The 24532-nt window shown below is 32.1% G+C and overlaps 2 protein-coding genes across 4 annotated transcripts in view; one reads left to right on the top strand and one right to left on the bottom strand.

Moving 5' to 3' along the window:
• The window catches only part of LOC132730646 (cytochrome P450 4c21-like), a 12927-nt gene extending 4397 nt beyond the window's left edge, over positions 1–8530 (bottom strand). Inside the window, exons 1-9 of one of the 3 annotated variants that reach the window (XM_060716621.1) lie at positions 8491–8530; positions 7272–7447; positions 6672–6751; positions 5777–5917; positions 4870–4976; positions 3200–3324; positions 2421–2536; positions 1275–1423; positions 393–511 (exon numbers count right to left, since the gene is read on the bottom strand). In XM_060716621.1, coding sequence (XP_060572604.1) covers positions 393–511; positions 1275–1423; positions 2421–2536; positions 3200–3324; positions 4870–4976; positions 5777–5917; positions 6672–6751; positions 7272–7412 — 978 coding nt within the window. In that variant the 5' untranslated portion in view covers positions 7413–7447; positions 8491–8530. Of the gene's footprint in view, positions 1–392; positions 512–1274; positions 1424–2420; positions 2537–3199; positions 3325–4869; positions 4977–5776; positions 5918–6671; positions 6752–7271; positions 7448–8212; positions 8414–8490 lie in introns of those variants that run through there. The other 2 variants (XM_060716619.1, XM_060716620.1) reach the window with 2 other exon arrangements.
• On the top strand, positions 8482–24532 carry LOC132730645 (uncharacterized). Its single transcript, XM_060716618.1, has 22 exons — positions 8482–8622; positions 9041–9216; positions 10634–11579; positions 12492–12732; positions 13406–13605; positions 14125–14178; positions 14658–14780; positions 15701–15823; positions 16308–16382; positions 16892–17010; positions 17559–17645; positions 18102–18182; positions 18939–19040; positions 19512–19608; positions 20339–20536; positions 20893–21030; positions 21271–21353; positions 21948–22018; positions 22359–22372; positions 22708–22849; positions 23339–23412; positions 24393–24532. The coding sequence occupies exons 2-22, from the start codon at positions 9112–9114 to the stop codon at positions 24434–24436; spliced, it is 3117 nt and encodes a 1038-aa protein (XP_060572601.1). The 5' UTR covers positions 8482–8622; positions 9041–9111; the 3' UTR covers positions 24437–24532.

Here is a 24532-nt window from a genome sequence, read left to right as displayed (position 1 = left end):
CATAGCATGAATACAGTAGTTAACGGCATTTAAGGATTGGACAAAAAGCTTACAAGTAGAATGAAAGTTTATCAATACACCCATATACCATTAACTTTACTGAATGAAAAACTTCAAATTAACAGTTACATATGGGTCTCATAGCCACCTATAAAGTGTACAGCATAACAGATGGACAGACAGCCAATTTGCAAATCTATATGACCTAACACTGCCCCCAACCCCTCAATTTTTTTTTGGGGGGGGGGGGGGGGCACAAAATTAATAAGCTTGCTATAATTTTTTCAATTTATAAAAATGAACACAACAATTTTGTAACTGACTTCTAGCAAGTTTACAGAGTGTCATAAACAAGTTAAAACCCTCTGATACAATTGATAGAATCAACTTACATCAAAGCCTGCAAATAACAAGCCTGCAACATTTTCAAACACCAAGTCATCTGGGATAGATCTTCCTTCTTCATCACGTGCCAATACAAGGAGGGATAGAAAATCACGTGCTTCATTTACTGTGAATTATAAATGGTCTCTTAATATAATATTTTATACATGTAGTGGAAAAAGAGACAAAAGAAAGGTGTCTGGCTTCATAAATACACCATTTAACAAGCAGCAAGATCAGATTTTTTTTGTTCACTTTTGTCCTTTGATATTAACTTTTTTAACACTTAGCATGCAAACAGCAACAGTAGCTACTTATGCATCAGAGCAATGCAGACAAAGATCATCTGGCACTTCTATGTGATCATGACCATTCATTATTTGTAAGAAAATTTTCTGTAATGACTGAATAGCAAACAGTGTAGACCATGGTCAGATGTCACAGATATACTGGCTGATCTTCGTCTGCACTGGTTGCATGGGTAGTAGAACAAGTTGCTGCCAGCAAGCTAACAGTTAAATTAAGCACACAGTGACAGCCTATGTGGGGTTATATAAAGCATTTAGAGATATCCTGTGTCAATAATACAAAGCATAAATCAGAGTTCAAACTGTTATACATCTACATTGTATTTCTAGCAATAAAGGGAGACAAATTTGAACAAAATATCTTTATTTTGAAACAGTTTTGTTACTCTTGTGGGTTATGTTTTGCACACGTGTTTGGTAATTGGTTCAAAAATGCAAGAAAAAGTATCATGTATCATAAGTTTATTTCCACCTGACATCTCCATTGACTTAATAATATATAAATACTTCAAATAAGAAGGTTGGTACTATCAAAGAGTAAGCCAGCTCAGGTGAGATGAATACTGGTATAAGATTTCTTACCTGCTGATTCATCACAATCCTTATACTGTTGACGTTTATCACTTATCCTAGAGTTGATGAGAGATTTAATATAAGCTTCCTCCCTCCATCGTTCCTTGTTTACACGAAGTGGCAACGAGTTGTAAAATGGAATGAGAGATGCCAGTAAACTGTAAATAAATGTTTAATCAAATACTATTACACTGACAGTAAAAAAGAACAACAAGCATTCTTTTGTATTTACTCAACAATTTTAAAAGTTTGAAACTAAACTATTGTAGTACAAAAAGCTTAACCTTATGTTGCTTTTTCTGAAGAAATACTAATATTGAAAAGATATCAGTGAGAAAAAATCATATCACACAGTTTGAAACTGGGTGAAACATGAAATATGGATGATATTGAAGAGCAATAACTCCATATTTTGGAAAGGCAGTTACGGTTCTTGGCCACTGCAGCTCTACCCATTGAGATCTATCTACCTACAAAGTTTCATGTTGATACCTCTAGTGTTATCACTTTGGGTAGCATAAAAAAGAATAGTGTTTTCATAGACGGTCTTATTCTGTAATGCTGACATTTAGTCTCACTGTATTTTAGCAATATGTTTGTATTATCGTTACTTAACATCAAATACATGCACTGTCATTCCATACCATTTTTACAGAGTTGAAAAAGAGGCACTGATGTGTGATATTAAATTTAAGCCTTTCTCTGAATTTTGATGTGAGAGTAAATAGTTTCAGGGTTTTTAAACTATCAAAATATTCAAACTTAGTAGCTAACAGTATAGAGTCGGGTCAGACTACACTATCTTGCACAGTGATGTGCAATCTGACCTGACTATATATTATAACAGTGGCATACATGTAGGTAAGACCATGCAAAGCCAGCCCGCGTAGCTCAATCGGTAAGAGCGCGAGACTTGCAATCTCAACATTGTGGGTTCAATACCTGGGCTGGCCAACTACAATTACTAATCAATCTTTTGGATGAGACTTTACATCGAGGTCTGCATGTTAGTGCTTTAATACTTTGCACACTAAACAACCAGAAGAAGCTTCTGGAATTGGGGCATCTTTCTGTATCTTGCACTATCCTCCAAAATTTAAAATGACGAATGGCAACAGGTGGCGAGTATATTACATCAAAATACACACATAATACCTTGCACCTCCAACTTGTCTAAGGTATTTGTTTAATATCTGCACCCCTGACGAATCAGGCTGACCTATGGCATCTAAATCAAAATCAAGGCCTGTGAAACAAATGCTGTCAAGAGCCTGAAAAAAACAAAAATAAACTGTGTTTGTCATTTCTCTAAAATTGTTTTCTAGTACTTATTACCATGTTGGATATGTAATCTAATGATTAATAGCCGCATGGGTTCGAACCCCTTCAAGTGCAAGCGCCCTTATATCCTTGAGCAAGAACTTGTACGCTCATTCCTTAAACTAAACAGATTAGAACCTTAAAAAAGTTGTGTATAAATTAAGTGCTCATCTATCACACAAAGGTATATATACTTACAGGTTATTACAAAAAACATTGGGACACTACATGTATTCACACTAGTGTGAAGTTATCTTTTCTAAATTTAAGGGAATGCAATGGAAATATCAAAATTTAGAGGCCAACGGTATTGAGTATGATTTGTTTTAAGTTAGGTACATGATGCTATCTACATAATAATTAAATTCCATTTTCAAATCATTAAATAAATACAATTAAAAATCTGTGTCTTATCATAACAAATGCCAGCCTGTTAAGAAGAACTCGCCTTGAAAACCTAAGTGTCGAAACTTGACCTGTTCTCTCTTGAATGGTTTAAATTAGCAAAGTTATGATCAGAAATGAACACAAAATCTGAGGTCAATATCATTCTGTGAGCTAAAACATGATAATTAAAGTGTGCAACATACAGAATTATCTTGATAAAATCTTACAATTCTGGTCATATAGTCCTGGACAGGGAACTCTATCCAATCTGTGTCACTGGAAGCTTGGTCAAATTTCTCCTTCCATAGAGTGACAACTTTCTTTGACTTTGTCTCAAATACAGGTATCATATCTGTAAAGGTGCATATGTTGAGTGACAAAACGCTTAACAAATAAAACATCTTTCCAGTTCAACAATCCATGAGTTATAAATTGATGTGTAAAGATCAAATCAGATGGACAATACCCAAAGTGATTTGTTATATGAATAAATAAATGAACCATTTACCATGGTAATGCTGTTCCATGTGGAAGCCAGGATATACCATGGCTATGGCTTACTACATATTGTACATGTACTAGATTTTCGTCGGTTACCAACAGTATTTATTCTATACATACTAGTATGTACAGAATATAAGTTGTGGGTAACCGACGATGGTACTATATAGATAAATTATTTTTCATATAACATTGCTTAAACTTAAATAGTTAATAGCGGTTCTAAAACAGTCATCAATGGCTTTAAAAGCACATGCTGTTAAGCTTGTCAAATCTATTATGATGTATAAAGCTTGATATACCGCACTCATTTTGACTCAGTAAAACAGTACCGAGTGTGAACAGACTTGCCTGGAGGTGCAGGGTGACCCGACTCTATACTGGTGGCAAAGGCTAATCACTTTCAGTTCCAGCAAGTAAAGGGTAAATCACTTTATTATGTTATTTATTTCAGAAAAGTACTCAGGATATATGGACACGCATATTTCCGGTAGGCAAAATAATAACAGTTCTGTTACTTGTCTACAACCAAACTCAAGCGGGAATTGCTTTTTTTAAAAGTGACTCAACTTAGGTTTTCTGACATGACAGGACTGACTGATATCATTTTTTTTTCACGATTTTATTTTTATAATGATCTAAAATTGGATCAAAAACTTGTGTAAATCTAAGATCATTTGCTCACTCTGTTTTTCCACAATTAATCACTATTTATAGTGAAAAATGAAAAGCATTTATTACATGTATTAAAGGGTATAAATCTATTTCTTGTGAATTTTGTTTTTTAATTAAAATTTTGTCAACTGTTACAGTCAAGTCATATTTGTTCCATTATTATATGGTTGATTCCCAAAAAAGAGTAACATGGAATGTCTTAAGTTTGTTATTTAACACACATGAATAATGTAGGTAAACAGAATAAAATGTTCCAGAACAAAATACTATTTTGCTATTTTAAGTAGGGTTTTATGTAATAAGCAATGACTTTGTGCATACACCACTTGCTTTAAGGCAATTTCTTGCCATTTTTATTTCATACAACCATTTTTGGAAGTATTCTTTTTTAAAATCCAAACAATAATTTTTGCATCAGATATATTGCTTTATACACTTTAAAACTATTGCCATCTTTAGAACTTTTTATAAAAATAAATGCTATTATCTCAAATCAAACAAAGAATCACACTTAAATTGATTTTCAATTCAATTCTCAGAATATTTTGATCATATCTATTGCATTTTTTTCCCTTTTTCAGTTTCCAAGTTTCTATGTTAGAGTTCCTAATGTTATGTTTTTGTGTTTTTTAACCTCAGTGAACATATCATATATATAATTTTATACATGTATAGTAATACTAAATGATAAAGGAGTGATAGTAAAAACTAATATACTTACTTTCTAGCATCTTTAGACTGAAAGCAGGATTAAGTAATTTCCTCACACTATGATGAATATCTCCACTAAGGAAGAACAATGCCTGTCCCATTATTTTCAGTATTGGACTGAAAATGGCAGTGAAAAACATATTATCATGAAAGATCCTGTATGTTGTAATTAAGGATGTTACCACACTTTAGTGAAATATTATATTTGTATGTAATTATTCTTCTTAAACAATTTTCAAACATCTAAGAATATGTTAAATATGTACTGCAAATGATATATGCATTCATTCATTTCTTATTGAAAAATTTGGCTTAGACTATATAGACCATACATTTTTAATCACCTCCCTTTATTTACATGAAATGTAAATTCTGTATTATCTTTAAAAATAATGCATTTTTGAAATTACAATATTGACAAATCTTCATTTGAGCATCAAATTTATTATATAAAACCATAAAAGATTTGAGTTACAGGATCTTTAAATGATAAAACACCAAATAGAGCCATTTTGTATGTTTAATAACTTAAATATGGGTGAATGTTGCAAGATCTAAGAAGAAATTGCAAGAATCTTAGGTTAATGACTTTAAATCACATGAATAGAATACATTTTGCTGAACATACTTGTCATCCCCCACCCTCTGCAAGTATTCATGTCAATAAGACTAAGAAACTTTACCCCAAATACCAGTCACATATTTAGATGATTCTGTTCAGTTATATGTCACAATAACACTGTAAAGTTTTTAAGGTGAGCAGTGTTTTAAGAGCTCCAGGAAAAAGCGACCATCAGTTAAGAGCTTGGTAGGACTGCATTGATGTGCAGACAGGCTGGCCTGGTACTAAAGTGATGGCACAGGCAAAATATTATCATCACTAAAATTCACAGTTTGAAGGATTGATTTTTTTTTACCTCTGAGGTGGGACCCTTTTATAATTTTTTTCATGAGTCACCATGATATGACGAAAAACTTTTGGATCAGCAGTCAGCACTCTTTCCCTTCCTCCAAAATGATAGTAACGTATTGTCAGACAATGATGCATTCGCAACCATCTGAAATCCAAATATTAACTGTTATCTCACTTCTTAACATCTTAAATGGACTAGTCCACATTTCTATAGGGACTAAACCATTCATCAATATAAGGGAAAGTTTAAATTAAAGAAAGACTACAATTATATTGAAAAGTGTAGACCATGCTCAGACATCATGCATGTGCTGGCTATACATGGTCTGCACTGGTCACATAGGTAGAAGCATTTGCCCCTAACTGAGGCTCATACTTAAAAGAAATAAATATAAATTCTCATACTTGATTGAAGTTATGCAATGCATGATTATGTCAAATAATGTACCATTACATCAAGAACAACACATATAATTATGTATTTGTTATTACAGACGAGGCATGTGTTCAGAGGTAAATACAGTCATCATCACACCAAAAAATCAGGGGTTAACTGTTCACATACCATCTCTTATTAATACAACAATCTGTCTTGCATATATTACATAATCTCTTATGATAGTCAGAATCAACAAAACCGAATGAAATTTTCAAAACAACTGACTGAATACCCATAGTGAATATTGCAGACCATGATCAGAGGGCAAGGATGTTACCACTGATCTTGGTGGTCTGCACTGGTCCATTGGGTAGAAACAGTTGCTGCCAGCAGGGCAATAGTTAACAAGTGTGTGAATCAAAATCACATAATGACATATTGCAAGAAAAGTTAAACTGTTATTATTTATGCCATCTGTGATGTTTATAGATATAATTAAATCTTCAATGAAAATGCAAACCTTATTGCAGTGGTCATTGCCTCCCCTTTGAGAGCCTCAAACATGTTTCCAACAAAAGGTCTGTATGGTCGACCAGGTAACTAAATAGAAAATGTTAGTTATATAGGGATGTCAAGACATTATGACATTACTATCATAATTCTAGTGCAGTAACAGGTTAACTTCTGCTAAAATTTTAGAGGTGTTAGTACATAACTGAACAAAGGAAATTAATATGAACATATTTAAAAATCAAAAGCAAATCAAATGAGGAAATAGGATTTAACCTGTTACTGAAGTTAAACAGTTACTGCACTAAGGTGATGATAGTAATGATATCACGTTTTGATTAATTTGGCCAAACAAAAAACATCTTTTTGATTTGCAAAGTTAACCTTTGACCTTTTTTTGCAAATTTCTTTCTTGCAGGTATTTTGGAATACTTATTTTTCAAAATTCAAATAATAATTTAGTCATCTATACATACATTTACTGAAGATGTCACTCATTCAGTAATTTTGATATATCTAATTAACTGTAGGTTTATATTTTCATATACATAATTATGTACATATAATATTGTACCAATTTTGGAGTGATAATATAATGAAAATCAAGAACCTTTCTTAATGGTGAAAGAAATGGCTGGATAAAAGTTCTATACAACCATCTGGTTACCATAGCAACCAGTATCACTACAAGAAAATCTCTCCATGTTACAATCCTGGCTAGATGCTGGTACCATTCAATAAATGCTTCCATATTATTTTTGGTCTTCTTTCATCAAGATTATATATCTGAAAATAAAAGTAAAAAAATCATACAACCTTAGGCTCGTTTAATTATTTTAGATTTGGAATCCTGCAGGCCTGGGATTTTGGAGGAAACTATCCAGCTAGCTTATGGAACATTATTGGTTCTACTCAGGTGCCTGCTTAGCGTTTGATTTAAAAGACCTTGTCTTAATTTATGCAATGTGGTTGAGTATCCCCCTTGAAGTCAAGAGGTCCAAGGTTCAATTCCCGGTCAGTACCCGATAGTGCTGTCATTATGGTGATTCCGCTTTAAAAAGGATTCTGTCATTCATGAAATGTTCATAAAACTTTGCAACAGAATGTTTTTGGTCTTCAGAAATGTAGCACATTCAAGGTAAATATTCTTATTGTTATCATTTTTATTTTTGTTTATAATTGTCCTTAAAATATAAACCTGGAAGTGTACATTCAAATGGTTCATCATTTTACAATATTAAGAGCTTTGTTGTTATATGAATTTTGGCCTACTTTCACTTTGGACAGACTTTAGTGAAAACAAACATGGCTGACAAAGCGGAATCACCTTAAATATCTCAATATTGATATATCATCGATATTCATCATCCGATACAATATTCATTACACACTTTCAAATATCCATACAAGCTTAAATTTATAAGTGAATAAACCTCTTTTATATTGCCTAAAAGAAAAGTCACTTTTTTCCAGTTTTCTTGGCTAATTTGAATTTTAAACTCCATTTTCAAATGTTCGTGACAAAAATAACAGAGAAAAAAGAAAACAAACTTGTAGTATTTGTAATGTCTAATACGAGCATGCATAACACTATAACATTCACTACTTTCAACACACCTTTCAAAATGTAAATATTTATCTGTATCAATATATAGCAAACAAATGGTGTACAATATAAAGGGGAAGTAACTTTTGTAATGTTTTTAGTATATGTTATAGATCAATTAGACACTGAGCTGAAAGAAATATTTAGTAGCTTGACTGATCAGTTTTTCTATTTACGATTATTTAAGATTTTATATCAGTTATTATCATCAGTCGATGTTTACTTGCAAATAGAAAGTCCACATTTTATCACATGACAGTAATCAATAAAACTAAATTTAGATATTCTAAATTTAAATATGGAAATACCCTATAGCAGATATGTACAGCAGAATTAATGGCTAATAGAAAATAAGGTAGATCTCTTTTTATCTTTGATAAATTTCTATAAAGATCATGACATGGAACACACGAAGAGAAAAATGAATAAAGATTTTTTATTGTTTGGAGTAAAAACAAAAGAGCAAAATTGACAATTAAAAACTTTAAAACCGAAAACGAAAGTAGATAAAATATTGTTTTTCTTTTTTAGAAAATTAGCTGTATCAATAATTCTGAATGTTGTTTCAGTGATTATCAAATTAATTACAATTTCGATCATTCTATAATCCGCTTTATTAGTTATTTTTCATCAATTAAGTGGGCGAGATATGATTGAGGAAGAAGATACATAGTGTGATTACACATTTGATATATAAGGAGGTTATTTAATTAAAACGAAACTTCGAATTATTTAATTCCGTTTTGTTATTTTTTTCCTGAATCTACTTTCAGTGACACTCTATTTTTATATCTCAACATACCGAAGATAACCCTACTTATTAGGAAATTTCCTGTATATAAGTATGGCATCCATTGGAAGTCGGGAAGTACAAGAGAACATTGTAGGCCCATTGATGGATATGATGGGTCAACTTTCGACGGAGATGCGGAAGAATTTAACTCAAGAGGTATAGCTTTCGATTTTTAAGTAAATGTATTTTTTAAATTTATTTTACGAATTATATATAACCCTATATACATAAACTTTACTAATTTTGTTTTGCACTTTCGGTTTCGATAACTACGTACGTATATACGTACGTACGCCTCATCTAAACTTGACAAATAATAATTTTCGGTTCTTTTATTTTACATCAGCTAGTATACTGAAACATTATGTGTATTTATGTTCCTGTGTATCAGAAATTTACTATAATTTCACCGATCGACACGAAATCATGCGCATATTACTTTGCGAATTTTTAAACAGTTTATTTTTTTCAAAGTGCATATATTTGAACAGTTGCTTTCACAAGAACATGCCGTTAATCCTTATATATACCGCTGGAACCGGTAGTTAAAAGCCTTTGTTATAAATATAACGTCAGACCAACCAGCAAGCCGTCCGGTTAGCTCAATATGTAGAGTGTTTGACTGTGAATCGGTTCGATTCCCAGACGGTGCAAGTCACTTTCGTTGTGCTTGATTATGAAATCCTTTCTACGGTCATCCACACTGTACCTCTGCTCTGGCATGTACAGAAGTAATCAATTCCTTGCGAAAAGGAAGGCAACTAGTACTGGTAAACTGTTTGATAGCTTGCCCAGAAGCGATGGCTAACCTGTGCTCTGATAAATTCAATATACCACCACCATTAATTCAGTCTGCCTATGATTTATACGTTCGGCAGGTCAGAATTTGTATAATGATGTTGAAATTCCGGTAAACTTTAAATTATATAGTAAGACAAATCAATAACTGAAGTTCAGCCTATTCGTTCCGAATCGTTCGAAATATCGTCTACTACATGCATTCGGCAATGACTACATCACATTGTGTTAGACTTGTAAAATTTTAAAGACCATTTGCAAATTGATTAAGTATTCATTAAACGGGATTATAAGGTTGGTGGCCAAATCGAAATCCCCATACGCCTTTCTTGATTTTACATGCTACTAATATTAAATCTGCTATTGAAAAAGATCGATGCTTTTAAAAAAAGATATATGGAATGTTTGAATTTTGCGCAAAAAAGATCTGTATCAAAAGAACTGTAAAAAACCGCGAAAAGATGACCGATTTTATAACAACGCGTAGGAATAAACTAAATCAGTGACCCGAAAAATACAAATACCTAAAGAATGACCCATCAGATAAACCAATGAAAATTTCTGTATTGTATCGGTAATTAATAGATTTTAGATAAATCGAAAACACTCTAAATTTTTGGAATATCTCTAATGTTTCAATATGTGCACGTGGTTGATAATAACAATGCAAATGATTTTAGAAATTTTCTTTTTTTATCATTCTTTTTCTATTACATTTATGTTGTTTACATTAATTATTTAATTAGATAAACGTTATTGTTATTATAATTGATAGGTTTCAAGTATTGGAAGAAAGGTCGATGCATTATCTGAAAAAGTCGATAACTTGATACTTATGGTGGAGAAGAATACAGGTAATAACATGTTTGTATCTGAAAGGCCTGCTTTAAAATATCAAACTCTTCCACCAACGTATCGTAGAGAGAATGAAAGATTTTATTCTAGAAATGACGGCAACAATTACATGTATTCACCTGACAATAACAGTCATGACAAAGAAATAGATCGAAACGAAAGAGTTTCGGATGAAAGTCGTGTACCAAAAAGAAAAACACAACATAAGGAAACTGAAATGAAATATCCAGCAAACCAGGAACAGTCTGATTTTAGTACGAGGAATGATACAGAGGATGAAACTAATGAATCAGTTCGGAAAGGAAGTAAAGATCCAATCTTAAATGAAGGATATAATAGTACAGAGAATACTCTGCCTTACAACCAGTCTTCTGAGGAACAGGAACTTTCACCTTATTTAAAAACCAATGGTTACACAGACGAAATCGCAAAGGAAGATGAAGCCAAGTCGCCTGAAGCAAGTGACGATGAATTTGATGAAGAAAGTAACTTGCAAACAGATCTTAAGATAAAGTCAGTTCAAAACTCAAATGATAAAGCCAATACCGACGTAATTCAGACACATAAAAATACAGAGGCTGAAATCATTCTAAATGATGAACGTGAATGTGGAAATGGTATAAACTCTATGGAAACAAATTCACCAGCGCAGTCTTTTTCCGGTCGAATGGAAGGCAGAACAAAACATCGTTCATTTAATTTTGGAATGAAAGAAGCACCTATGCGCCCGAAAAGCCCAATTCCTACATCTGCTACTAAAGTCAATGTACCATATGCGAATTTCAAGAAATCTAAAACAGAATTTTGCCAGGACAACAGAACAATGTATCTGAAGGACGCATTAAACATCACGGAAAATGGTACAGGTAAGGCTTTTTGTTTACATGAAAGATTTGTAACTGCCGGAAATTAACACTGTTTGTGTTGACTTGTGTACCTTTATTGCTTTAGATAACAATCTGTTTCATTTTAAATAATTGCTTCATTATATGTGTGTAACAGTCTACTAAGCGCATGATTGCTTTTTAAATGTTTGACATTTTTTAAATCTGTAATGTGTTCGCCCATTTAAACTTATCTGTCCTGTTACTTTAAATATTAATAAACTTCTTTAAAAATGTTATAATCATGATTTATGATCATACACTCATTTAAACCAACTTATAAAACAACTTCCATAGGTTCAATGGTCTGAATTTTAAGCACAGGCACTTGGGGTGTGGAGCTTAAAACGACTTTAAAATCCAAATAAAATGTATATTTGTCAATCCCAGCACATATACTGATCATATACATGTATATATATAAAATTTTAATATAAGCCGTTTTGAAAAAAAAACATATTTCAACGTCTATTGTTATAGACTTTGCAATATGATTTTTTTCAAAACGGCTTATACATGTATTAAGTTTGTTTATATATATATGATCAGTACATGTCCTGGGATTGACAAATAAACATTTTATTTGGATTTTAATGTCGTTTTAAGCTCAACACCCCAAATGTCTGATTTGAATTAGGCGGCCTTCAGCTTTTCAAACGATTAAATATATATTTTTTGGTACATTGTTTCATTTAAATGTCAAATCAAAAGAATGGAACGCTATTGACCCGTTATAAATAGCTCTTGCTTTTTTTGAGTGATATGATGAACTTTTTCGAAACAACACAGAATTGTTTTCCCAATATTAAATAAAAGCTGGAGGTCGCTTAAATAAGTACTCGTTTCATCATCAACCACTTTTGAGTTTATGTTTGTATTATTCTATTCATTAAGATCACAGCACATCGTCAACGAAAGACACGGTCGAGGTTGATCCTGTTATCAACAAAAAAGTTGTTCAGTCTGCAATTGTTAATGAACCGGCTAAAGTTGCTAAAACTGTTTCCAAGAATAATGCAGCTCTTCCTGGGAGCAATACGGCTGATGGAAGAGGGAGTGGTTTGGTAACAGCAAGCAACAATCACCAGCTACCGGCTTCAGGTTTTAACAATGAGCACGGCGATGACGACAACAGGTGACATAAATCATAAAATTAGATACTCGCAACAAAACCCACTGATATACGACATACTTTCAACCAACAGTACTTTTAACCAAACATTATTTCATATCAAAACTGTTTGCCTAATGAAATCCTAGATAGATATATTTACCTTGTTCCACATTGTATGTATATATAGAGTCGTTACGTCATAATGTAGTATAACGTTATATTTGAAGGTCTGGCATGTCAATCTATCTTGATTTCAATAATTTGTTACGTAGCCTTTTTTATAACGGAAATTAATTCCTTTGGTTTGAACGCATTTAACGGGTCATGTACGTTGGAGTGGTAATACGATGAATTATTTCGCCTTCGTTTATGGCCTTCATTTGATATTTTCGTTTAAACAAACAGAACAATATGATTAAAAATTGAGAGAGGAATAGAGAGTATATAGGACAAAGAAGATTGTAATCTAATTTTTCAATGTTACCCATTCTTATTACATGCAATTAAGTTGTAATCAAATACAAATACAAATTTTTCGGATATAAACGTGTTACAACCACATAGTTAAAATCTATGATAATACATTTGGAAGAAAAGTTTGAATACCAATTAACGCACTATAACAGTCGCCGAATATTTTTGATTTTCAGCATTCAATTGATACTAAACCATTTCTGGTTTATACAATTTTCAGGTTCAATGCCGCTGCCCATGAAGATATGCTGCCTATGGTACGGCGAGCATGTGATTTATCAAATCTGAAGCTGGTGAAGAACGGACCAAGACATTCAGGGGCTAGAGGTGATGACACATCCCGCCGGGACATACCGAGAAAGAGTGGTGCAGACGCAAAAGAGAAAACAAGTCGCCAGGAACTGACGCAATCAGGGCCTGGTATATGTTTTGTTTGTTTTCTTAGATTTAAATGCACACACACCGTAAAGGAGAGCACAAGAGTAAAACCATCCCTATTCTGAAAGCTACCCGGGTTTTCTTCTCACATGAAGAAATTCAAAGTCCCCGAAAGGATTCGAACTCAACGCTGTGAGCGTTAAGTAGTCAGACGTTGGTGATTTTTATCACTCTGCCACGGAGGCTTCAGGACCTGTTATATATATTGTACATATATTACAAAAAGGACCTAGTATCTGATTTTTTCACATATTATGAAAACAGACATTGAACATTTCTAGGATAAGGACGACAAGATATTCGTATATTAATATAAAGGTTTTATTCTAGGATTCAATTTCAGAAATAATCCAGTTTAGATAACTTTCTAGATAGCTCAGTTTATATTAGTATGAAAGTTGTTTAGATTTTGTTTGTTTGTTGTTTAGATTTACTATTTACCTTAAGTACAAAATCCTAAAATACGTAAATGTTTATTGTTGTTTATGTTTTTTCCAACAGAGCTTGTGCCTGACGAAGTTTTGTATTCGCTAATTGAAAAGGAAAGACTATCAGGTAAAGCCATGGAATAAAATATTTATAGACTAAATAATCTTGAAGGATTAAAGATTCATTATGCATATTTTGAAGACAGAGACGAAGTAATATGCTTGATGTTTCAAATTTATCAATACTGTTTTCAACACATGTTTATGTCCCCACAATGAGTTGAATATAACAGCAAAGTAGGTAGCAAGATAGATAGTATAATAGACATGAACAACTACTAGTAATTGCTAACAGAAACACAATCAAACTTAATGAAATAGTTTACTTTGACAACACAAGCATTGACACATTTGATGAAACTGTAAAACTGCAATAAGAACTTCGTTTTAATCTTACATTTAGTCTTGAACACTGCTTTTACTGCGTTTCCTTTTATTTTGTATTGGATTTTTTTTCAATATATTTGTTAAATTTCGGAATTATAGAAATATAAATGAATATCATTAAATATCATTAATTGCCTAGAGAATTAATTATTTTTACAGCTAATGAATGCTCCGATATGAAATCAACTGGCATCGACACTGTAATTTGTTTGGACACTTCTTCTAGTATGGCTGGCAAACCACTTACAACAGCAATTGATTGTATTGGAAAAATACTAGATGGTAACCTTTTATTTCTTTTATTTAATACACTTTTGCAATACACATGTATTTCCGTTTCAAAGAAACCACATTAGCATGACTTTCAAACCGCACTCTAAAATGGTTAGTGGTATAAGTTGAAAAAAGATACATCGTGGATATTCTGCTTTTCGACATATTCTTCTTAATTATAAACCGTTTATTTTATTAAGTTTAATATTATTCGTCCTTTTTTCAAACTCTTATAAAGATCATTTTTGCATTTATGTAGTTTTAAAATGATTATTTAAATATGTAAATTGATAACTGATCTGAAATTTAACTATATCGTATTACAATACTTGTATGCTAGTAACAACATTAACAACACGAAAAAAGAAAGAAATAACAACACACGCAGACCCCCTCCACAGGCACTAGACACACAATTTATTCCCTCTAAAAAAACACATGTGAAACGCTAGATTACCTAAAGAAGGAACAATTAAGCAAATAAAAATAACAATACCGATGTAGTTATAATAGTATTTCCCTAAACTTTTAAACTTTTTGCGGCTTGGTTTATACACATTTATTTTAGTTCAATTGTGTTGGAAGCTATGAGGTTATTGAAACACTCTCAAATCCGTTCCTGGAACCAACCAGTACTAAGCAATGAATGTAAAGTATCTTGCTCAAGTAAACAGCGGCTTGCCCCTGAAAGGGTTTGAACCCACGCGGTCAGCAATCCTTAGATTACTAGTCCGACGCGTTAACCACTCGGCCACGGTTTGTTCAAAGAAAATAAGGAAATTATAAATTCAGTCATATATGAAAATATTTAATTTCGCAAAGAAAGTGTTAGTTGACCATTATAAACGAATATGTTGATGAAGACCTTAAATATGCAAAATGAAAAGTAATTCAAGTTTACGTCATATTAAACCTTATATGTTTTGTAGGTTTCGAAACAAATGCCATCTACCATAATTTGGAAGAAAATGTTGCCATAGTAACGTTTGGAAACGAAAATAGAATACGTCATCATTTAACGAATGACTATGGTTTGATAAGAGAAGGACTTGGTAAGACTTTCAAAGTTCGTGGTTGAAGCTAAACAGCTCATTTTAGATGACATTATGCAATAAAGTATTAAATGTGAACTTTAAATCTTAAACTATTTCATATTGTTTTTAATTATTACTTTATGTAATACTTGACTTTGACATTTATAACTGAATTTATTACTGTTCAGTCAGAGTTGATTTGACAGGTCCATATAGAAAATGTAGTGTTATGTAATAAATTTTACACTAGTAATGTTCATAATTTTACAGATTAAAGATCCTGTAACTCAATTTTTATGGTTTTATAACATATATATAATGCTCAAATGAAGATATATTAATATTGTAATTTTTGACAATCATATTATATACAAATTATACGTTTATACGGATTACAATCAATTATATACCCATTAATAATGTAAAGTGTTTTTACCTCAATTTAGTTATTAACAAAATTAAATTGAAAAGAAGATAATAAAGGGTCTTCGATATTTTACAGATGATATAAAGGCGGGAGGGCCTTCACCGCTTTGGCTTGGACTTGCACTATCTCTGGCTGAAATTAAGGAAAGGGGTAAGTTTTCGAGTATCTGTATTCGCCATTCACACTGTACAATTAAAAATACATTGAAAACCATTATCCATATCTTTATATTGCAAATGAAAAATGTTGTAGGCAGAACAACTTTTACAAAGCAATAGCCGTTTGCTGTCAAAGACTTTGATTGTTGCTGAAAGCTTTGAAAAGGTGTCATGTTGATGTCTTACTTGTTATTGTTGTTGTAATGAGGTTTGTCGCTCTACAGATGTACGCTTTCCAAAGGTTCATTGTATAAGCTTATTGATCTGGTAGAAACTCCAGGGTAATAATATTAATTAACAGACCCTTGTTGTAAGATCTATTCATAAGATGAACAAGTGCATGCAACTGCATAAATTAACTGCAAAATCATTATTTCTCTGGGATAAACATTGCGATAAGACGAAAAAGGTGAATAACATTGATTTCGAGTTCAGTGACAATTGCCAATCTTTGGCACATACTTTAGTTAAGCATAAGATTGTCATTCTGTTTTTGTCTAGGTGGCGCTTGTATAATGGAACCGATGTCGGTACTTCCAAGAATTATTCTGATCACGGATGGATATGCCTCACGAAAAAATCTTCTAAATGGTGACGATAATGGTGCAGTTGATGAGCAGGTGTTTTAATACTATCGATACACGTTAAATTCTGCATTTCATTTTCATATTATTATCATTTTCTAATACCGAGATTATACTAAAGATGCAATGTCACTCAATGTTATCTTAAATAATTTGTAATTGCCATATATGTTACGGTAATAAAGATACGGGATTTTGTATTTGAATAAGACCTGGAAAATTGGCATGAAAAGACCAAAAGCTAATGCCAGTGTTATTGCACACATAAACTTATAAATGGTACGATGATGTTGTTTTCATAATATTATGGTCGCTTCTCAAAAGGGTTGTAACAAAGAATGTCGTTGATATTTAAAACTTATTCAAATAGTACGTTAACAGAATAAATATTCTCCGGGGCAAAATATTATGCTGATATAAGTAGGCAATGATTCGTGAATTTAACGTTATATAGTTCTTTCATACAAGTATTTGTAATTATTTGTGTTTATTAAAACAGTTATTTAGCTAAAGGCATCAGTTATATATCTATATATAATTAATTATATGTTATAGAATTTGTACTTTATTACGCATATTTTCAGGTAATTGGGGAAATGTTCTCTTTGATGAATACCTGCCCGTCATTTACAAGTTACTTGGAATGTATTATACCCGGGAAATGTCATGAGGTGAATATCATTAGAATACTGCTCGTTTCGGAACTATGTTCACGTCTTCTGTCAAATTAATGAAGGAATTTTCTTTTTCTTTCAAGATGAAAGTAATTTTTGCTGTAATATAAATTCGTTATAAAAATTGTTGGCAAGCTATATGACCGTATTTGAATAGTTGTTTGCAATATACCATTCGCTAAGTGGCTTTATATAAGGTCATATTACCCTATCTAATAAACAAAGTGAACAACTGTATTAAACACATTAATATCTTTATTATACAAACGTATGATGAGGCCTTCCTCCACCAGTAAAGCTGGAACGTCTACTGTGTCGGTGTGACGTTAAAACAAACGTCTGATTGTTGCACTATTAGTTCTGTATGATGATATACATGTACATAAATAATTTGTTAATGCTATCCAGACGATTGTTTACCAATTCAAAGATTACACAATTCAATTGTTTCAGGAATTTCTGAAGGGGCTTACTAATGGACGCATGTACACGGCGGATAATACAGAGTCCATTACAGATTTTTTCAAAATTCAAGTAAGTTCACCATTTTTCATTCAAGCTAAATATGCTTCTTATTTCAAGTGAGAGCTATTATGCACACAGGCAATTGATTGGGATCATTGTACAATTAACATTAGAATTATATGTATTATTTCATGTTATGATACAATCAGTCAACCATGTATGCATGAATAATCTTAAATATTACTTTTCCTAATTGTTAAACAAATTGAAGTCAACTTTCTTATGCGTTTATGAATGGATGCAGACAATTTAACAAAAGGCTAATTTTAGCAGACTAATTTAATGAAACAGAACAGCTGTTCCTCTACCTCTGCGAACATTTTATCAAATCTATGTTTGTTGTATAAACATTAATCAATAAAGGGTTAATGCACCCTTTTTGTGTATTAACATCTGCAGAAGCACGAAGACGTATTTAAAGCTCAAGTCCGCAGTTCGAGCGATTGTGACTAGTGCTTCTGCAGATGTAATTGCAAGGAAGAAGGTTCATTAGCTCCATTATTACATACAATGCAGTCTTTTTCGGTAATTACGCGTTCCGTATCTGTGTATCGTATAAAAACTTTTTGCTCTCCTTTCCACATACTAAAGTGGTCCAGAAAAACTACACGACGCGCGAACACGAGAATCTTTCCGTTAATATATGTTGACTTCCCCGTTAATGTATACCAGCCGTCGCAAATTCCATGCAAGAATACAGTTTGATTATTTTTTTTTGATTTTATCCGACAAGATAACAATTGTTCATTTCATTATTTTTAATAGGAGAAAGCCAATACAATTATAAAGCAAGTAAACAGTGCTGAGATGGACCGAGCTAAAATAGATGAGGCTATAGAAAACAGCAAGTTGAACGATAAAGGAAAGGTAATGATCTTTTGATTATGTTGATACAACTTTATTGATTTCAATATAACATTAAAACATATTCAAATCGTTCTATTTAGTACTTTCAAGTAACATTACTTATCTATGTGATGTTCATTTCTCTAAGAAACAAAATGTCCAGATTATACAAGATAATTAACATTTGCAAATACTTTTAGCCAAATGAATACATATATTAATATGTTTGTATAACAAGTTGAAATTATTTCTACATTCATAAAATCTTGCGCCAGTTTCAATGAGCACATAATGCATTTACATATTTAGATGTTAAAGTTTTCTTAGAGATACGAATTGTATTGAACTAGAATCAGTTGCAAGAAACTAGAAAATGTGTGATGAAAAAGCAGTGACCTAAACATTATTTAATTATATGAAAATTGCAATCCGTTAGTAAACATTAACCTGAAATTCAACGACAGAGGATAACAAGTTGATATTTGATTGCAGGAGGATCTAAGACTAATTATATCAGCTAGTTTACCGGCTAATGATCAACAGCCTGCAAAAAAAGATGAAACCAGTAAAGTCGGTCAGGAAACGCCTAGTAAGTTTGACCATATACAGACTTATTTCACATTTCAGTTGTTGTACTCCTCTCCCAATTTTAATATATGAGCCGCGTCATGATAAAACCAACATCATGGGTTTGCGGCCAGCATGGATCCAGGATTCTTGTGGTTCGCTTACAAACCCTTAACAAGTAGAGAAACTGACAGCAAACAGCATGGATCATGATCAGACTGCGCGGATGCGCAGGCTGGTCTGGATCCATGCTGGTTGCAAACCCATTATGTTGGTTTTGTTGTGACGCGGCTCATTTTTATTATGTTTCTGCATCTTCATTTTAAATCCATATCGGTTCTATTAAATAATTTGTTCTCTGATGGTATTTTGATGATGTCTGTTTTATAGAAGTGCAGTCATATGGTAAATAACTGCAAAGGCATTGCTTTTTAGCAGATGAGCTGATTGGAGTAGATTGTAAATGGTAACAATATTTCATTGAAATCGTTTAACACGAATCTTTTCAAAAGTTTTATTTTTCTATCTCTTTAGAAATTTTGTAAAAAATCGAACGATTAAGGTAGCACATGAACCCGTTATTTACACAGAATTAGGAATTATTCAAATGTCACTGGGTTGTTTTGGCGGTTAAGTGAATCTTGAAAGTAACATACCATAAGAAAAAGAGGAAAAATGAGATTGTGTCACATGCCCCTTCCTTTATTTGTTATTCGTTTACATTTGCTTTAAAATATTCAATAAATTGTCAGCTGCCACAGACAAGAGTGAACATGTACCTATAACAGACCGTGATGGACAACCGGATTCTGTACCACCCGAATCAATTGATATGTCAGACGATGTTAAATCGCCTTCGTTCGGTTCTGCAGTCGTATCGAATCCTGAATGGATTGGCCATGCTACCAGACAAAATTTTACTGGCACGGTTGTTGGTCCCCGAAGGAAAGGTAAATTAATGATATGTTTTGATTTCATGATAGTTCTCATTATGGGAATACAATAAAAGTGTTTCCTTTAACGAATACGTTACTTAAAAATGTTAACTGTATTAGATTAACTTTTATAAAAGCGGATAGTGTCACAATTGTCCCCGCCAAGCTATGATAACTATAGATCTGTCATCAGTTAGTTAAAATAAAACAAAACATGTAAACTGCAGGTTGACAATCAATAATTTGAAGTTAAATGCAAAATAGTATCTGTGTAAGTATGACTTAAATGAGGACTGAAAAACAACAACATATACACAAAGGGGACACATGTTTTTGATAAAGGAAACCAAAAAATCGTTGTTCAATTTTAGGTTTGTTGAAAGTTTTATGGTCAGATGGTTCAATCGAAAGATGCAAGTTTGGAATAAACGGTCAGTATGACGTTCTCATGTCCAAGGACCAAAGTATTGACAGCAGTGAGCTAAAAATTGGATCTATTGTTGTCAGAGGTAATGTACAAGTGTTTAACTTATAATGTATAACTGCGGTTGTTAAATGTTTCATGTGTTGCAAGTATCTGACAGTATATAAAATACATGTATATGTTTTATAAGTAGATGCGTAAAATATATTACTATTACATTTGTAATTATATACACCAGGAAAACTTGGTTTGATAAGTGGGTGGCAGGGAACATGTTATACAAATTGTTTGTATATGATAATTAAACATATGATATCTTAATCAGGTAAAGATTGGCGATGGAAGGACCAAGATGGGGGAGAAGGAAATGTTGGCGTTGTGACGAAAATAGATGGCCCCGTAGTCCATGTAGGAAACTTTGTGTTATATTGAAGGGAATGTAAAGAATATGACTATATACAATGCTAGAAATAAAATATCGAAAAGAAACTTTGTATCATGCTTTTTTGAAAGAAAGTGTAGGTTCATAGCTGAGAAATTTAAATTTGTTTGCGCAGTACGGTTTTACACTAACTTCTACATTCGAGTGATATTTAACAAAAGTCATCTAAATGTTTGCCTCTATAATACATGTTCCAAAATCAACAATTTGTATTGCTCTGTAAACATATATGGATACTGTTTTAGGCAAACAACAAGAGCAAAAGAAACCACCAGAATAGCAAATTTAACTATACTATTTTTCTTTATTAACATGATCTTGTCAAGTCAAGCCTGCATGTTATTGTTTGGTTTAAACAAAATTTATTTTTTATTCTTCCATATTTTCAAACAAAATTTCAATGCATAAGTTGCATACAGGATTGAGTAGAAAGCTTAAAGCTTATATGAAACTCTCTCGATCTAAGGGCTCAATTCAATTATACTAATCTCTCTGTAAAACCTAAATGATATCATTCATTAAAAAGGCAAACTTATAGTTGATTTTATATTCGTGTTTAGGTTATCTGGTCGCATGGCGGTCTAGGAAATTACCGGTATGGCTATAACAAAAAGTTTGACCTAACACTATGGTACGTTTTTACATTGTTAACTAACTACTTAATTAAGTTCAATTGTTTAAATAGGTGATTAAGCAAACATATGAACATACATTAAAACCAACGATAACATATGTGCATATTTCTCCATTTCATCTTTTCGTTATATATGCCATTTAACTATACTTTTATATTATTATTACTAATTTGTCAAAGTAAACAAAAGACGGACATTCGTGCCTTACGCTCAACTTGAAATATAAGTCTAAAACAACAAGATACTTAAATATGATCGTCAGTGATATTACTAAATTTAAAACTAAAATAAATGTGAAAAGAAAATGATATGCCTATTTTGTACAACCTTTTTCAGCACATCCCGCAGTGGTAAGTATTACCTTTTAAATCAAATAACCATTATACTTTTTCACACACAATAAAGATTTTTTTTCTATTTTCATCCCAGTGCATATTATAGTTTACTTGATATTCCTTACTGAATTTCTTCCTTTCACTTCTAAAGTTAATGTCACACTACTGCATACCACATACGAAATATATCAAGTTAATTATAATATTAAATTTCTTGATAATATGTATATAAAGGTTTTCATCCCAATCTGTCTATAGATATTTGTTAAATGTTTTAATTTCAATATGAACATAATTTTTTCATTGACGAGGTTCAATTGTCTGGATGGACATTAATTGTCTATTTACAGGGATGCATTTTGCCTGGTATATATCGGAAGCGGAAGACGGTGAACAGTGGAAAAGATTACCTAAAACTGTCAATGACAGCATTGAAGAGATGTATAAGTCAAAACATACTGGAACGTTCCTTGTAAAAATGGATACGCAGTCGTGAGATATTTTAATATTCTAATTAAAAATGTATTGTTGTCAAAGAAATATTCCTTATAAATAATATTTTGTTTAGTAGACTTGTATTTTAACCAAATAGATAATCATTTAAGCACGACTATATAAAGAATAGGGAGAGCTATTGTACTCACCTTGGCGTCATCTTTAGCATCGCTGTCACAATGCTGAAAATGAATGTTAATGGCTGAAATAATTGGCCCTGTTTAAGATTACATGAAGTATATTCTTTACCTTGATAAGATTCATGGACCAGCACAAATGTCAAGTCTCAAATTGAGATGTCTTGATATGTATTCAAATTACTTTATACAGATTAAGAATACTTCTTTTCTATAGACCCGAGAAACACACTTCTTAAGATAACTGTGATTTATGCTTATCATTGCTGAAGCTATATAATTATCTTTTATAAACGAGGTCAGTTCAATGGTCTTATGGTTTGGTGTAAGCTTTCTTTATTTGTTTTAGGTTAAGAATTTCTATTCAGAACCTACAAGCTAGGGATACTAATACACAGACAGCGTATAACTTGGAGAGGAGAGGTAAGAGACCTATACAACATTCTGAAACTTTAAACAGTTTCCCTACTGTATTATGTCTGGTACTCCAATATTATCAGTACCATCAATATAATTAAACAGTGTATTAAGTTTGACGTTTTGAACAGTAATGAGAACTCTTTTATATGTATATACCGGGTCGGCGTCACACTTTAAGTTTTTGCGTGCAAGTCGTTATCTTCTAATTTACCGTATGAGCTGAAACTTTACGCACTTATTTAAGGGGGTAATTTGAGGTAATTTTCAAAGAATTATGGCCATTTTTTTTAAGTCAGAAAATTCTACTTTAATCCGGCTCTTGTTTTACTATCAAGTACAGAATAGTCGTGTACGCTGTCGTTTTGTCTTTAGTGCTCTAAAGGGATTGTTCCTTTTCTAGATCTCACAAAATCTTAAGTCAATTTTTATATCATTTCTTTAACATCGGATAACAAACTCTGCAGGAAGGTTTTAAATTTAGCAGAAAATATTAATTTTTAAGTATTGTTTTGTGTGTAAATCTAAATACAGTCACACTCATGATATGTTAGCCTAAATAAGGAAAGAAAAAACTAAGAAAGTTCGTAAAAAAACCCCATTAACTCTATAGCATTAAGCAACTTTAGCTGCATTCTTTGATCTTCCCTCGTAATTGTTTACTTTCAAATATTTGTCTCAAATTGCTACTTTTTCAGAGAAATTTATTTTCTTAATTGATTTGTTCTCATGTTTAAGCCTTAAATGATCCGTTGCCAAGATTAACGAAAACGTCTTTAAATTATGAAAAATGCACCAGTGCAGTGCTAGAGCGAAACATATTCAAAATGACAGTAACACATGAAACAATGTTGACTGATTAGAGGAAAATAGAAAAATATAGTAAATACACATTTAGTTATAGCGTAAGATATAGAGCCACGAAATTACTTGTAAAGTAGTTCAAAAATCAATTAGTATTGTTATGTAATATCATTTCCTTTCAGAAATTTCAAATGAAGAATGGTTGGCAGTGAACAATGAACAATAGTGCATGTTCGATCATCGAAACTGAATGCAGTTACAAAACATGCATATATATCATTCAAGAAAGAATTTATTTGCTTTCTTATAACGTTTATGATTT

The sequence above is a fragment of the Ruditapes philippinarum genome, unplaced genomic scaffold (genome assembly GCF_026571515.1).
Source record: "Ruditapes philippinarum isolate M1 unplaced genomic scaffold, ASM2657151v2 ctg1896_1_1_1_1, whole genome shotgun sequence".
In the NCBI taxonomy this organism is placed as follows: Eukaryota; Metazoa; Mollusca; class Bivalvia; order Venerida; family Veneridae; genus Ruditapes; species Ruditapes philippinarum.
Note: the sequence above shows the minus strand (reverse complement) of the source record. Positions and strands in the feature narration are given on the sequence as shown.

What these genes read in the sequence shown, in the direction of transcription:
- LOC132730645 (XM_060716618.1), top strand. Translation starts at nt 9,112, where the DNA reads ATGGCATCCATTGGAAGTCGGGAAGTACAAGAGAACATTGTAGGCCCA. An exon ending in CACGGCGATGACGACAACAG is followed by an intron (nt 12,733 to 13,405) that starts GTGACATAAATC and finishes TACAATTTTCAG; the next exon opens with GTTCAATGCCGCTGCCCATG. An exon ending in CAGATTTTTTCAAAATTCAA is followed by an intron (nt 18,183 to 18,938) that starts GTAAGTTCACCA and finishes TATTTTTAATAG; the next exon opens with GAGAAAGCCAATACAATTAT.